This window comes from Selaginella moellendorffii, unplaced genomic scaffold (assembly GCF_000143415.4).
Source record: "Selaginella moellendorffii unplaced genomic scaffold, v1.0 SELMOscaffold_8, whole genome shotgun sequence".
Lineage (NCBI taxonomy): Eukaryota > Viridiplantae > Streptophyta > Lycopodiopsida > Selaginellales > Selaginellaceae > Selaginella > Selaginella moellendorffii.
This window is the reverse complement of record NW_003314269.1, coordinates 1865679-1882430: the sequence shown is the minus strand read 5'-3', so window position 1 is coordinate 1882430 and position 16752 is coordinate 1865679. Positions and strand designations below refer to the sequence as shown.

General features: G+C 42.0%; 1 protein-coding gene across 3 annotated transcripts; it reads left to right on the top strand.

Annotated features, from left to right (window-relative positions):
* The first annotated feature begins 6809 nt into the window (after nucleotides 1–6809).
* Nucleotides 6810–9416, top strand: LOC112345346 (pentatricopeptide repeat-containing protein At2g13600-like). Of its 3 annotated transcripts, XM_024671829.1 has the most exons (5): nucleotides 6812–7456; nucleotides 7507–7633; nucleotides 7694–7867; nucleotides 7922–7975; nucleotides 8041–8145. In XM_024671829.1, the coding sequence occupies exons 1-5, from the start codon at nucleotides 7043–7045 to the stop codon at nucleotides 8139–8141; spliced, it is 870 nt and encodes a 289-aa protein (XP_024527597.1). In that variant the 5' UTR covers nucleotides 6812–7042; the 3' UTR covers nucleotides 8142–8145. The 3 variants fall into 3 exon arrangements, with proteins under 3 accessions (XP_024527596.1, XP_024527597.1, XP_024527595.1); XM_024671828.1 differs by having other exon boundaries at nucleotides 6810–7456; nucleotides 7694–7975; XM_024671827.1 differs by lacking the exons at nucleotides 6812–7456; nucleotides 7507–7633 and having other exon boundaries at nucleotides 7829–7975; nucleotides 8041–9416.
* Nucleotides 9417–16752: the final 7336 nt, after the last annotated feature.

The window sequence follows — 16752 nt, the reverse complement described above, 5'->3', positions numbered from 1 at the left end:
ATCAAAAATTATCAAAGATAACAACTAACTATTATGAAAGAACATCATTCAGTGATCTTAGACTGTTGATTTGCAAAAACTAAGTGGATAAATTTTACACTATTAATTTGTGGAAAAAAAAATTACATCTAGGCTCTTCATATGAAAACAAACAAGTGCATAGATGTTTATATGGTTTATTTTCAAAAAACAAGTGGATACATCTTGACAGTTGAGTTGGGAAAAATAAGTGGATTTATTTTAAGCTGTTGATTTGTGAAAAAAAATTGAATATTCATCCAAGCTGTTCATTTTTGAAAAATAAAGTGAATAGATCTTAGCCTCTTGATTTGTGAAAAAATAAGTGAATCTTCTGCCCTTGTTTTATGAAAAACAAGTGGATACATCCAGGCTGTTGATTTTGAAAAGCAAGTGGATATATCTCAAACCATTTTAAAATAAGAGTTTATTAAAAAAAACATAAAGAAAAACAAATGGACTGTTGATATGTGAAACTGGACACACCAGAATATTCTCTTTATAAAAGAATATTCTGTACGGATTATAATATTCTGCTTTGACAGAAATCCGTACGCTCGGCAAACTGCGCTCGACCCTGTTCCATTCAAGCGTTTGTGGTACGTCTGCCGTTTCTCCATCTCCAGATGCTGACCGCCGGTTTTGTTTCTTACAGGGCGTTTTTGACGCGAACATTTCTCGTTTTGGGAGCTTGTTTTTGGCTCGCTTCTTGGGGTCTGGGAAGTGGAAGCTCGTCCCTCCAAAGGGGCCGCTGTTACGCACAGTACGTTAATACGTCATATTCTTTGGTTCTAAGGTACCGTTACATGTACACATTCATTCATCTTATTTACATAGTCGTCTAAGTTCCTGGCTCAGCTCCACTTTTTCCATTGATTGAAATGCAGATGCCAGAATTAGACTATAGCATGAGTTTGAGGCGGAAGATTTGTCGAACTTTTCAAGAGTATTATGTTGTCCTATAGACGAACTATCGTTGTGACAAAAGGAGCTCGCTCCATCACAAAATGCAAACAAAACTTTCCCGCTGTAGATTTCTCACAGGTGCGTGCTTCTTTTTAACTGAAACTTACTAAGCACTTGTCTCATTGAGCAGATTCCTGATGATGAAGACGCATTATGGAATTCCTCGGCAACAGAGGCAAAATCATCTTATCCTTATCCTTGCTGTTACTACTCATCACCAAATGATATTATTCATGACATTGCAAGCTATATATTTATGCCAGGAGTCAGTGAAACTGGCAAGAGCTCATTTTCAGCGTCTTGATATCTCGGATGACTCATCCGATATCAAGACGCTGCCAATACCTTCGAGACCCTGAACACACATTTCGCTTGAGGCAAGAACCTCTTTACTTTCGCCTGCACAACCTGCATCTGAGAAAAATGTGGCCTTCCATTCCGGATTATAGTAAAACCTGTACGAAACAGCATCTCCGGGTATCTCAGCGCATTGGCGATCCCATACAACAGTAAAAGATCCTGTACACCACTTTCCCTTGTACAAGTTTAGTTGGCTCGCATTGGCTTGTATCAATGCATACGCGATCACAACCATGATGAGTGACATTTTGAGTATCTTCATGGCGCTTCTTGACTATCCTGTTAGCTCTTCTCAATTGCAGGGTTCACAGGAACGTTTTTCACTGCTTTTTATAGCAAATTCGAAAACCATGCGTGCACCTCGTGGGACCTTATCATCTTATATCCTTGCGTGCACCTCGTGGGAGAGCTTTTTCAATGCTGTTCATTACTTGTTAATTACAAATTGATGGTGTAAAAAAATATGTGTCCTCTAGCCTTTCTTCAAGTGGTTTTGTCCTCCTCTACTAAGCTCACACATTCTTGAGGTGATATGCTTTTTTTTGGCATGTTTCACCAATTTCTAGATTCCATAGACTAAAGGTCACAACCCTTGGTTTATTTTGTATATTCAATGTAATATAATAAAGATTACCCTTTGCCCATCCATTGTCACTCCCATTCTTTTCATAGTATTTAAGCATTAAGGCTGGGACAATGGCTCTCATAAGGCTAGTGAGGAGGACGTTAATTAGAAGTGGGCAAGGAGGTTGATGATAAGATTGTGGTTGCACTAGAGCCTAGTTTGAGGCAAAGGCATTGAGTGCTGAGATAGAGAGGCATTGCCAAAGAAGGCAAGGAACAATGTTGTGTGTGGTGTAGAGTGCGAGGGTAGAGGCCTTGTGTTTTGGATGCTGCCAATAGAGGCACTAGACAGTATTAGAGGCACTAAGCAGGGCACTAGATACCAACAAAGGCACCAAAGATTGCTAGATGTTGTTGACAAGCTGAGATAACACATGTATGACATTGGGTGTTCGTATTGGCTAGAGGCAATGCCGGAGAGTAACAAGGCCTGTGGAGTGTAAGGCTCTGTTGAGGGTTGACACTACTAACGGAGACAGGTGAAGGGTGAGTGAGTGAAGGTGTCGGGCACTAGGAGAAGGGTAGGCACTGAGGCAATGCTAGGTGACCAAGGGCATTATGATTCTTGGGTAGGATCTAAAAGTGTTGGCCAAAGGAGAGAGCCTTGTGAGCATAGTGAAATGATGGAGAGATGGTGCAAAGAGCTATTGAGAGCTACAGATAAGAGTACTGTCATTTGGTGTAGGCTCATTTTAGGGCAAACATAAGACAAAGGTTTCTTCTCAAGATCCTTGCTCTTGCTTCAATTGGTGTGAGTCATAGTGGCATAATCCAAGGCTTCAATACGAGGTAGAGCACCTTGAGAGGGAGCAGTGGAGCAATTAAAGGATGAGAGGGAGACTTCCAATTTTAGGATCTCACTGTGGAGTAGAGGCACAAGTGTGGAGCAAAGGCTGTGCACTAGAAGGCTGGAGTCACTAGCCAGAGATGCTGGAGCAAAGGCATCAAGTGGCACTATGTGTATTCACTAGCTTGGAGAGCTATTATGGCTCAAGATTGGATCAAGGTTTGATCTAGGATAGCGGGTGTCGTCACTAGAGGGTCATGAGTCACGAAAGATTATCCTTAACCCATCAATTATCACTCAACAATTGTGATGTGGAGCCTTCTTCCTTAATTCTTGTAGAGATTCAAAGCCAACTTTCCTTCACTAGTCTTGGAATAGCCTAGAATTATATCCCTCCATGAGAGCTAGTCATTGCGTTGGATGGCCAGGAAAACTCTACTAGAGCATGCACAAGACTGTTAGCGACTTAAGCATGTAATAGATCATGGGTCATTGATTGACAAACTTGCCACCTTCAACACTTTGCTATTGATAAAAATGTTTGCTTCACTCTATGCTAAGCATATACAAGCCTTGAGTACAGTGAGAAAGGTTATGTTGTTTGGAGCACAAATACCTTCTTCTTGCAGCAAAAAGATCTAGGGCTTTCTCACCTCCACCCTCTACATGGCTGGGAATTATAACCAGATGGCAAGCCAGAAGCAAACAGCCCCATTTGGAGTTGAGTGCATTTGCAATGAAGAGTTGCATTTCTTGAGTGTTTTTAGTTGTTTGAGCATGAAGTATTCTTCCTCTTTGCTGCCTCCAACTTCACAGCCTTGTCCGAGGTGATTTCGTTCTCTACCAAACTAACATTAACTTTCAATGTTGTGAGTGCCCAAAAATATAATTTTCATTCTATATATGGTTTTTGGTTTGCTCAATAGTGAATATATCTAGAATATACTTAGATATTCTAAGATATTCCACCATTTAACGGTTGTTGTTCATTTAGATGAATTTTGTATTTATGATTTATAAATATTTTATAATTTATAAGCTTTTTTAAACCTTTTCTAGTATATTATTTTTTATTCTATCATTTAATGGTTGATATGCATAATCTTGTGTTTATAAATTACAACTATGTTTATAATTATAAATTTTATTTGATCAATGTGATTAATAAGTAAGAATAACACTACAATTAAGCAAACCAAACGTTCCTACATGCAACATGTAGCAATTTATTCATATAGTCTAATTTTCATGTAGTTTTTAATATATATAACATTTGATTCTATCAAGCCTATTATGCAACTAAAACAAAATTTGTTCTTAATATAGATATTCTGAAACTAAAGCTTAATGTGGTTTTGAAATGTAGATAACATATGATTTCCCAAGAATTATTCTGAAATTGGGAACACAATATAGTTTTTAATATAAATAATATGATGCATTATATGTAGTAGAAAAATGGAATATTAGGTTTTAATGTAGATAAACTGGAACATAATATTTTTTAATATGGATGATGTCTAATTCTTTATGAAACTGGAAAGATAAAGGCTGCAGCTTATTAGATCTTATATAAAATTAACACATAATAGTTTCTTTAATATAGTTGACATATGATTCTCTTAAGCATTACCATAAAATTAAACACAATTTTTTTTAATATAGATAATGTGTCTTGTATTATAATCAGCAGCCAAAATATAACACAGAAAATAATTTTAAATTTAACAGAAAAATATGGCAAAATTATTTTAATAAACTATATTTAATCTCTCTCTTCTTATTCTTACTATAATTTTCAATTGTAATAGAGTTTTTAAAATTCTTCATGTTAAAGTGTTATGCAGTTTATTATATACCTAAGTTACACTAATTCAATTCAATCATAATTACACTAGAGGTATTATACAGACACTATATACCAGATATTTAGTTCAAATAAATATGTTTTTAGTTTATTAAAATAATTCATCTTTATATGTAGATATTTGTGGTAAGAGATTTGGCAGGGACCAATCCCAACCTCCCCCCTAGCACGTAAAGGGCCCATACAGTGATAAAGTGGGTTTGGAGCTGATATGAAATGGGTAGCAAAGTCATAATTTGTGAGGTTCACCCCATATTTCACTCTGCCTAGTCCATTAATATAATTGATGTCACTTTCACTAGGATGGCATATTCTGTCCTTATCTAACCAGTTGCCACAGATGAGTTGCTAAGAATTAGTAGTTTTTAATTTCAAGAAGTACTTTATTCACAAATGAAAAATGTATATTCAACTTGTCCAACCAGAACATCTACTTTAAAAGTTATATTTCTATTTCTGAGCTTAAGAATAAATCAGTTTATACTATATTCCTATAGTTAACAATCCATTATCCAAATAAACAAATCTTTCTTGAAAATAAATATTGCATTCATTCCATATAAAGTTATAAGCCTCAACTATATCTTTGGGTAATATGATTTAGGAGCAAAAGCCACATCTATGTTATGGCTCTAATGCCAAATCTTAAATCTAATATTTAAAATCAACCCCTTATTATAAATGTTCACATTTATTCCGGATATTTATAAACCATTAAATATTATTAGGAAGGCACTAACAATATAAAATACTATATAAATAGTATTGTTAGAAATAATAAATCAACATTTACTATTTGTTTGAAACTGAGATGGAACTACTTTGTCGAGAAGGCCTGAAAGGTATATATATATTGCAGGGATTTAGTTTATTTTCATTTCTTAAAAATGTTAATAATTTCTTTCTTAACCATTTTCTTAATAATCAATATAATAGCTCTCTGAGTCCCTATTTTTTAAAACAAGAGGTTTGTGAGTTTAAACATGAAATTTTAGAATTTATCATGCAAAATATTAGCAGAACATTTAATTTTAGGCGGAATATACATGTGAATGTTAGTTAAATCATATTACCCAAGGAGTTTGAGGCTTTTAATATTTGTTACTTTAGATAACGGGTTGTTGTCGATCAAAATATATGATCAACAACATATTTTATTAAGCCATGAAAGAAAACAACAGGATAAATTACCACGTAGCTTTTATAGTGTATGTCCCGGATGGATAAGTTGCAATACACATTTCTCTGAAGTCTATGAAAGCAGTTGCTGAAATTAAAAATGGCTTGGCCGCCAATTAAAAACTACAAAACTATATATGTACAATGTAAATCATCAGCAATCATAAAAGACACATCGTCCTTGATAGCCAGTAGTTTTGATGGATTTTTCTTGCTCTCATGAGAAGAGTATACTGCCACAACATTCGTATCACTATTCTTTACCGATGTTTAGAAATTATGGCACAATTCTTCAACAGAATTGTGAGGCACTGGAAGAAAATAAACAATGTATGCAAAGTAGACCCCTCTTCGTGATCTCTACAAGTGGATGAAAGAGCCAACAATGCTAGAAGGTGTGAAACCAAAGTACGATTAAGTTAACAGGAAATGAGTGTTTCTTAACTTTTACTATCGTACTTAGAATTGTTAAACTTTAGCGTGCTTCATTTCGAATCTTCAAATTTAAATGCGCGATCACTGCTAGCGGCCAAGGTATGCGCGCAGGGAGATCCATCGGCCAACATCTACACGAACGGCTGCTTGGAGGAGACCGAGGATGGATGTTCTCACCGACGCAAAGACGTGGCTGCCATCCAAACGGCCAAACTTTCCTGGATCTTCTCGATCAAGGCTCTGGACGAGGGAAAGAATCCTAGTTCTTGAGCTTTCTCTCAGAGAATGGGAAGCTCTTCGTAAGGAGAGAGTGACATGAAGCTACTCGAGAGAACCATGGCGATCCACTCGAGCTGCAAAGGCCTTGGACAACGCGGTACTCTCGTTTGGATGCTGCGAGAGATTCTCGACGAGTTTTCGATGCGGTTCTGGATTCGCTGGAGCAGCACGACATCGTTTCCTGGACAGGGATCATCACAGGCTATGCTCACGAGAGCAAAGATGGAGAAGAAACTTTGCTTCTGCGATCAAAGCTTGCAAGACTCTCATGAAAATAAAGCTTGTGAAATGGAAGTTTGATAAGATCTTAGATCGCGCGCCACAAACCCTAGGAAAAATCCAGGTAACAAGCGCTCGATGCGCGGGGCTGGAGAATCAGTGCGCCCGCTCCCTGCCCCGCCACGGAATCGTAGCGAGGACAGGGTAGCGCTGAGGATTTACCTTGACACCCAGCGATCGGGAGCCCGGCCGCCATTGTCGCGGTGCTCAAATGCTGCGCCAGCGCCAAAGATCTCCACAATGGCAGGATGATTCACAGGGATGCGATCCAGGGCGACGCGGCGTCCAATCTCTTCGTGGCCACGACGCTGGTTCACATGTATGCTCGATGCGGCAGCCTGGGCGAGGCATTCCAGGTTTTCGAGGGGATGGATCGCAGCAAGAACGTTGTGGCGTGGAATTGTATCATTCTGGGATGCGTGGACAGGGGCGAGGATGAATTGGCTCTAGAAGTCTATGGACGCCTCTTCTCTGGCGAACAAGGCCATGGCGCCGCTGTCCCAAATCACGTAACGTTCCTGGCAGCGCTCAAGGCGTGCACGAGCCTCGCGAAGAAGAATCATCGAGGCAAGCTAGCTCTTGAGACAACCTTCCCAGTTCCATGCGAGTTCTTGAGGAGAGGAAGGGAGATCCACGCTTGGGTTGCCAGGCTCGATAGAGAGGTACACATTTACGTTGCGAACGCTTTGATTGATATGTATGCGACGTGCAGGAGCATGGGGGACGCGAGAGCATGGAGGAACTTAGTGTCGTCTCGTGGACCGAGATGATACTGGGATTTGCGGACGCCGGGGATGAGGAGCTAGCTCTCGAGTTCCACTCGCGAATGCAACACGAAGGTATTGCTCCAGACTCGATCACCTTTGTCACTGCGCTCAAAGCTTGTGTTGGTCTGGCAGAGAAGGAAATCGCCTCGGACAGGTCTGTGAAGACGGAGGCGCTGCGAAGAGGAAGAATCCTTCACGCTCAAGCGGCTAGACACGCTCAAGAGATGCACGTCTTCGTTGCAAACGCGCTCGTGGATTTGTACTGCAAATGCGGCTGCTTGCTTCTCGCTCGCGGGGTGTTTGAAGGTATGAGCAGTCTCGATCTGGTCACCTGGAACTCTATTATTCTCGGCTATGCAGAGGGTGGCGAAGGCGAGAAAGCTCTGGAGCTGTTTGCTAGGATGCGAGAAGAAGGTACCTGTGCTCCAAACCACGTAACCTTTCTCGCAGCACTCAAGCCTTGTGTGTGCTTGGCGCAGAGCGAAGCAGGCACTCTTGTCAACGGGAAAGTGGTGAAGGTGGCGAGCTTGTCAAGAAGCAAAGCCATACACACTCTAGCTACTCAATCAACGAGCCATGATCTACACGCTTTCGTCGCAAATTGTCTCGTGCATGCTTATGCTCAGTGTGGGAGCATGGAAGACGCTAGCAGAGTTTTCTCAGCCATCCATCACAAGGACCAGCTCTCGTGGAGTGAGATGATTCTGGGCTATGCTGAGACCGGTGAAGGAAAGCTGGCTTTGGATCTCTACACAAGAATGAAAGAAGAAGGCTGTCCGGTGAATCACGTCACTATACTCGCAGCACTCAAGGCCTGCGTGAGCTTGGCAGAGGGGGACGAGAACAACAGGGCACAGTGCTTGGAGAAAGGCCGGGGCATTCACTTCGATGCTGCCACAACCAGAAACGAACAGCAGATCTTCGTAGCGAGCGCTTTAGTCGACATGTACGCAAGGTGTGGACGCTTGGCCGAGGCTCGCGGTGTCTTTGAGAAGATGGAGCAGCGAAACACAGTGTCGTGGAACTCTCTCATTCTGGGAACCACGGAGAGTGGCCAGGCCGACGCAGCTCTCGAGCTCTACTCTCGAATGAAACGGGAAGGCTTCACTCCGGATGCTATAACTTACGTCGCGGTGCTCAAGGCTTGCGGAAGCTTGGGAGCTCTAGAGGCCGGCAGGAAAGTGGAGGCAGAGATTTCCAGCGCCGGCATCCGCGAGAAGGATACGATGGTCTGCAACAGCTTGGTGGATTTCTACGGGAAGTGTGGAAGCATGGCGGACGCTCGCAGAGTTTTCGAGTGGATCGGAGGCAATAGAAGAGACATCGTTTCCTGGAACGAGCTCATCGATGGGTATACCCGGCAGGGTGATAGCAAGCAGGCGTTTGAAGCGTTTGAGAGGCTTTGCAGCGGCGAAACTCCAATCCGGCCGAATGGAGTGACGTTCCTGGTGATGCTAATGCTGTGTAGCCACGCCAGCCTGCTCGATCGAGCCAAGGATTACTTCCAGGCCATGGTTTTGGAGCACGGGGTTGCTCTAGACGTGAAGCATTTCACTTGTTTGGTGGATTTGCTGGGAAGAGCTGATCGACTGGACGAGGCGGTGGCTATGGCGAAGAGCATTCCTTGCGAGGCAAGTGATCTACTGTGGACGAGCGTTCTTAGCTCGTCGTGGAAGTGGAAGAATGCGTTGACTGGAACCATTGCCTTCCAAGCCATGAAAAATGTAGAGACCAGTTCTTCGGCCTTTATGTTGATATCAGACATCTACAAGGAACAGAAGAGATGACAAAATAAAAGTAAACGGTCAACAGTCAATGATTCAGGAATTTGAGAATGGCAAAAGTTTAAACGGAAGAGGTCTAATACTTGAAACGGTAAAATCCATTGGCTTGGTAGCAATAGTATCACTCCAAGGGTGGAGTAGTACTTAAACCTTTCACAAAGATAATTAATTATCCTAGATAATAGTTATATTATCAGTGATTGTTAGATGCAAATACTAATTTTAACATCGAAATTATAAGCCAAAATGCCCTCCCCAACAACTTCTAACAAATGGAACAATGGACAAAAAAACTCAAGGAACCAAAAGTTTAAAAAAGCCTATAGTCAGTTTTGCTTAACAATGATTACAAGTTTCGTATAAGCTAATTTCAATTGCTAAAGAAAAATTCATGGTACAACTAATAATATGTTTCTCAACACATCTAGAAGTTAAATTTCATAATGCCAAAGTTAATGAAGAGCATTTTTGTATCAATCCAAAAGCTAAGCATAACAAAGTTATGCTCAACAAGTGATCACCAAATGATCCTTCATGAATCCATTTATAGCAAGACGTAATTAACTTCGTAACAAGCATAAGAAAAATCATCAATGATCGATATATCCCAATTCAAATTTAACAAGGATTCAAACAATCCAATATTGATCATTAACTATTCCTCTCGTAAAGCTAGCATAGTCCACAATTAAATCACTTTTCAAGGAAAAGCTAAAACTCAACCTTTACTACATAATCTCGTCGAAAATACAATTAACTCAACTTGCCACTCAGCTCGTTTGAACGCTAATATAGATGTTAATTAGCAAATGCATGAATGTGAATAATACAAAGCTACAACCAAATCATCAACACTATCCTCATCAAGACTAATGAAACTCAATATCAATCCTAAAGAGAGATATCTCATCTTACTTAAATCTCAATATTAACAATATCAACAACAAGGCATCACTTCAATGCCATCAACACTAGAACAAAGCTAGAAAAAAGCAAGAGTGAATCATCACTTGAAGCTCTCTAGCAACTAAGCTAACCAAAGTCGAAGATACTTTAGTCAATATTTGAGACTAATCCTTCAACAATAGTCAAATATAGATAACACATCATCAAAGAGTGATTCACCACATCCAAGACTCAATGAAATCCAACACTATAAACTAAACGCAACCAAATGATATCAATAGAGGTATAGTTAATATAACATGGAAAACCCATATAAGTTTAACGACACGATTCTTCACAACACCATCTGGTAAAGTAAGCCAATCACTGTTAAAATCATTATCGAGTGAAGCAAGTGTAAAACAATCCTTGATAAAGTCTATAAACAATCATTAGTCACAAAACAACCAACAATCACTTTTTAACTTGCCTTCACAAGACCCAAATACTAAATTCATATCATCAAGTTATATACTTGTCCAATACAAACGTGATACCCCAAGTACGAGATATAGGTTCATGGACAAACATGAACTAAATGACTACTCAAATCCAATTCAACCATAATAATCTTACTAATGCATTTAGCCAATAACTCTGAGTATGCTTGAATAGGCTGGCTATGCATAATCAATACTCAATTGAAGCTAAAGTGAAGACCATGAGATGGACTCATATCGGTACACAACCTCCTCATAGACAAAGCTATAGTATAGGTACCAACATCCCAACCTCAAATAACTAAGTTGAACATCACTATCCTCAGCTAAAGCACAAAGCCACCAAGACCAAATCAAGATCAGTGAAAGTTCACTACTCTCATAGAGTATAACGATATACAAAGTGCAACTTACCACCAAATACAATGTTACAAAAGAAAAGCACAAGGGTTGTCAAGACCCCTAACAAGATCAGGACTAGAAAATGCAAAAGACAAAGAGAAAAACTAATGGAGAAGAAGAAGAAGCCTTAGACTGGCATTGATTCAGATTGTGGAGAAATGGAACAAAACTAACCTATATATACTATAGGTTGATGAAGCTCCACCACTCTTGGATTGAGGATGGCCTAAATATAGCTGAGGTCAAGGAGGCACTACATCATCATCAAGAATGTGGTTTGAGAATTAGGAATCATACGGGAAATCAAAGAGTCAGGAATAGGGAAGTGTCTCGAGAGTTAGGAATGTGGTTTATGGGTCAAGAATCTGGCGAGAGTTAGGAATGTGGCAAGAATTGGGGGATTCCTGATAGTACCCCCTCCTCAAGAACAAGTGGAACAAGGATGTGAATGAGAATGAAGAAGAGGATGAGATGGGCGTCGAGGGACGGGAGATGGAGAATGAAAAGAATGAGGACTGGGATGAGAAGGATAGTGGCGGTGGAAGTACTGAACAAAGTCAAGAGAATGAATCAGGTTGTTCACAGGTTCCCAAGTGTGTTCCTCAAGTCCGTAACCCTTCCAGTCTACCAGATAGTAGAGTTTAAACCATGAGATCTTGGAATCAAGGATGTCCTAAACCTTGTACTTAGACCCATCCTCGAGCTGCACTGGTGGAGGCAGAAGAATGACCCAATTTGGAATAGGACTGGGAATATAAAGCTCAAGGAGAGAGGAGTGAAAAACAGGAGGGAAGTGCAAGGCAATAAGTGACAGGATTAATGATGGCAATGATAGGGAAAGGACTAAGGCATTTGAAATCAAGTTTGGGACATGGCTTGGTAATGGAGATATTTCGCCTGAGGAGCTAGACTTTATCCCCGATATTGTACGGGGGACAATCTTGACAATGGATATTGGCGAATGTTTTGTGAGATTCCTGAGCACGATGGAGGTGGAAGGAGATGGAGTTGTGGATTTCCTGGAGGTTGGAGACAAATGCCTTAGAGCGAGGATTTGAACAAGAGGATTTGGATGGAGAAGGAAGTGAGAGATTGAATTGGGGATTTCAGCTAAAGTTTGCAAAGGGGGAAAATCGAAAGGAGGAGTGAACGGAGTTGTTATAGGAGAACTCAGCAAGGGGAAGGATATTGAACTAATCATCTTAATGATAGTTGATGAAGCACCTCAAGAATTGTTCCAACATCTGAATCATTCGCTTGGATTGTCCATCAATTTGAGGATGATATGTTGAAGAGAGGTTAGCCTTCACTCCAAGCAGCTGCAAGAACCATTGCCAGAAATGAGAGATGAACTGAGGTCCTCAATCCAAAACCACATCTACAAGAATCCCATGAAGTCGGAAAATTTCCCTGAATACTAGTTTTGCCATGTCCTCACCCGAAAACTCCTTGGTACATGGCAGGAAGTGTGCCATCTTTGTGAAGCGATTCACCATGACTAAAATGTTGTTAAAGCCTCTAGAACTTGGAAGATCACTCAAGAAATCCATGGAAATGGATTCCCAAGGACCTGAAGAGACCGAAAGGGAACAAAGAAAACCTGAAGGAAGGTGGCGAGGTACCTTATTTTGGGCACAAGTGTCACAAGAGGTAACAAAAGCTTTGATATAGTTGTCCATGTGAGGCCACCAAAATTCCTGTGCAACCAGCTCATAGGTTTTCGCAATGCCGAAGTGACCAGCAGTCGGGCTATCGTGGCACGCCATCAGGACCAACCTTCGAGCATCACCTTCAGGAATGTAAAGCTGCTCCCCATGGTACAACAAGCCATCTAAGAACTCAAACTCATCAAATCGCCGGCAGTCGAGAGTCACTGAGTGTCCAACCTGAAGATGGGAGAAAATGTTACTAGCGAGGTCGTCAGATTGAAGATCATTTCTGATCGTGTCCATCAAGGAGGAGTCCCGAGGGGCTAGGGAAATTGCCATAACTTGAAGCCAATCAGGACCGAGGATAATCTGATGCTGTTGATTGAAGGCAGGATTACTAAGCCTAAGACTGAGATAGGAGCACCTTGAAAGAGCATCAAGAAGGCCCTGAAGCTTTCCAGGTTTGTACTTGATAACAAAGTCAAACTTAGGAATTGTGCCCACCTTGCCTGACGATGGCTCAAAACTCAGGAAGTGGCAAAGTACTTGAGATTTTTGTGATCCATCTAGACCGTTGTTTGATGGCTCACCCCCTCCAAGAAATGACGCCACTCTCCAAAGGAATCCACAATGGCAAGGAGCTCCTTGTTGTGGATTTTGTAATTGATCTCCATAGGTTAGAATTTCCGAGAATGGAAAGCGACCGGATGAAATTCCTGATCTGCTCCAAGTTGAGACAGCACAACACCAATGGCAAAATCAGAGGCATCCACCTCAATGAAGAAAGGTTATGAGGGATCAGCATGGATCAAGACGGGAGCAAAATTGAAGGTTGCCTTGAGTGTGTCAAAGTCCTGTTGGGTAGCAGTAGACCAAGAGAAGGAAACATCCTTGTGAGTGAGATGCATGAGAGGAAGGACAATGTCAAAGTAGTGATCAATGAATTTGTGGTAAAAGTTGGCGAAGCCAAGGAAAACCTGAACATCCGACATTGATTGTGGAGGCTCCCATTCAAGAATAGTCTTGACTTTGGCAGGATCCATCATAATGCCCTCAGGAGTGACAATGTACCCAAGGAACTCCACAGACTCCTAATCGAAGGAACATTTCTCAAGCTTTGCGTATAGGCCGTGTTCCCGCAGCTTCACCAGCACCGTGCGCACATGCTCATCGTGTTCCTCCTGAGTTTTTGAGTAGATGAGGATGTCATTGAGGTAAATGATCACCATTTGATCAAGAAACTCCCGAAAGACGTCATTTGCCATGTGTTGGAATACTACTGGAGCATTTGTTAAGCCAAATGCCATGACAGTGTACTCAAAGTGGCCATAGTGGGTTTAGAATGCAATCTTCCATTCATCACCAGGCTGGATTTAGATTAGGTTGTATGCTCCACGGAGGTCAATTTTGGTGAAGAAGCGGGCACTGCCAAGGCATTCCAACAGGTCTGAGATCAGGGGCAGCGGATAATGGTTCTAAACAGTCACCTTGTTCATACCTTGATAGTTGATAACTAGCTGCAAACTCCCATCCTTCTTCTTGACAAAGAAGATAGGCACTCCAGTTGGGGACTGCAAATGTTGAATGTACCCCAATGCAAGGTTCTCGTCCATGTACTCTTTGACAGCTTTAAGTTCGGATGGGGATAACCCATAGATAGGCCTTCATAGAGGTGACGCTCCGTCCTGTAAATCAATGGGACAGTCGTAAGGTTGATGAACAAGTAGTACACTAGCTTTTTTCTTGTCAAACACATCCCCAAAATCATAATACTTCTTAGAAAGACTAACAAGAGAAACATGCAAAGCAAAAAGGAAAACAAGTTCTTCATGGAGTTCTTTTATAGTGATTGTGGATATAAGAGGAGGCGTATGACTGAATGGAATGATGGGACAAGGATATTGTCTAGTGTAAAATGGAAGAGAGGGAAAATAAGATTAAAGGATAATGAACAAAGAGGGTGAAAACTTTGTAGAGTCAGGACTAGAAGCCTGATTTGAGTTTAGGGAACTTTTCCTGATTCGGACTCGATGAACAGCAGAGGAAGACATGGGAGATGGTGATGTGGGAGAAACAAGCTGTAATTCCTTCCAACAGATTTAAGGCTAGTGTAGTTGGAACTAGGGAAGGCCGAGCACCACAGAGGAGGATTTGCTATTGATGATGTTGAAGGTGATATCGGTGATGGTGGACCTGATGTGTACTTGAAAGGGCAATGTTTCCCTAAGTCTAGAAGATGGAGACACAAAATGCCCACCGATGGCTTCAACCCTTAGATCCCGTATGGTAGGAGAAAGAGGAACGTGATGTCGGGCAGCAAAGTCTATGTTCATGAAGCAAGAAGTTGCACCCAAGTCCAATAGCCTTAAGTCCTGATTGTCCGGTGAAAGAAATGAGACTGTAGCGCACGTGGTTTTGACCCTTTATCCTATGGTGATTTACCATAGGATAACACCATGAAGCGGAACCTAAACCCTCTTTGTGCCATGTGACAGATGCCACGTGTCACATGCCACGTGTCCATAGGAACCCGAGGTTCAAGGCCTTGGGCCACTAAACGAAGGAACGGTGCCAAACTCCCAAGCATGGAGCCGAGGAGTGATGGAACAGAACCACGGAGCAACTCCCGAGCATGAAGCCCAAGGAGCGAAGGGACAGAAGCCTGGAGCGACTTGGAACAGTCTTGGAGCAACCAGCATCCCAATGCTAGAACCAGCACGCAAAACGGAGCCAAACGAAGTCTGGCACTATTTCAGCATACCGGTGGCCTAACGTGAGGATATGGGTACTCCACCAACTAGCATGGAATGGAACTTGGGCTTAGACCCAAGCCGGACGCAGAACAAGGACAGGCACGCAAGCGGGAGCTAGATTATGACTGAGGTTGGTCGGCCATGCCCAACGTACCCACTATCCCTACTATCCATTTGGAACCCCCCACAGCCCCCCCCCCCCCCCCCCTTGAGGAACACACGCTTTGGGCTTTCACCCCAAGCTTCCCTTAGTATCAGGAGTTAGTCTCTGGGACAAGTTCAAAACTTATTAAATATGGAATGTCACTAGATTGTGAATTTGGACACGAGACGAACACCATTGTGTTCAGGACAATCTCTACATTCCGTAGATATGCCAAATGAGCAAATCTGGACACTTTCCATAAATAGCATTTGGGACCGAAATGAGACCAACACAAAGGGCATGATAGCGAAGGTGTTTGGCAGACACGGTAAGCTATCATCCGGCGATATTGAAGGACCAATCTCAATACGCGAGGGTTCTTGTCAAGCCAATGCAAGATAGAGCAAAAGAGAACTAAGAGCCAGGCCAAGTATGCTCAGCTAGAAACACATAGGAGTTCTTACCTTATGTCCATCTGGCTAAGTACAGGTGCTAAGCCTAGTAAACTAACACTTGAACAAGAGGGGCTAATAAAAGGAACCAGTAATACCGACCTCCTGCCATCGTGGCAGTAAGGTAAGAGTGTCTGTAAGGACTAGTCGACAGGTAACTTTCGATACCCGAAGTCACATGCGCGACACTCTCCCCCCCTAGGGAAGATCGACGTCCTCGTCGATATATACTCGAGTCTAGAATACCGCCAAGGAAACAACTCCAGAAAAAGTTCACAGTACTCACACTATGTGAGAAATGCACCAACTTAAATGAGTTAGGAGGCAACCTCTTTGTCTAATGCAGATGCGCTACCAGCTCAGACACCTTCCGGCCGTCGCCGACAAGGAAATGACCAACAGAGTTAGCCACCCTTGCTACTCTGGGAGTCACCCAGCTTACAAAAGTGTGATACACCCCTGCCCGCAGGGATATAGAGAGAGAAGCCAGAGGCCCCAACCCTCCTAAGCAAAGAAACCAAACCCGTCGGTAAGGTTTAGATAGACTACTGTAAACAGGCAGTTAGAGTTGTTTACACGGTCACGCCCTTTCAACGAAATAAGGAACATCAACAGAGAGGC

Bases quoted from the DNA above. Each gene is read 5' to 3' on its own strand.
- LOC112345346 (XM_024671827.1), top strand. From the start codon at position 7,916: ATGCAGAGGGTGGCGAAGGCGAGAAAGCTCTGGAGCTGTTTGCTAGGA. The intron at 7,976-8,040 runs GTACCTGTGCTC...TGCTTGGCGCAG, and splicing joins TGCTAGGATGCGAGAAGAAG to AGCGAAGCAGGCACTCTTGT.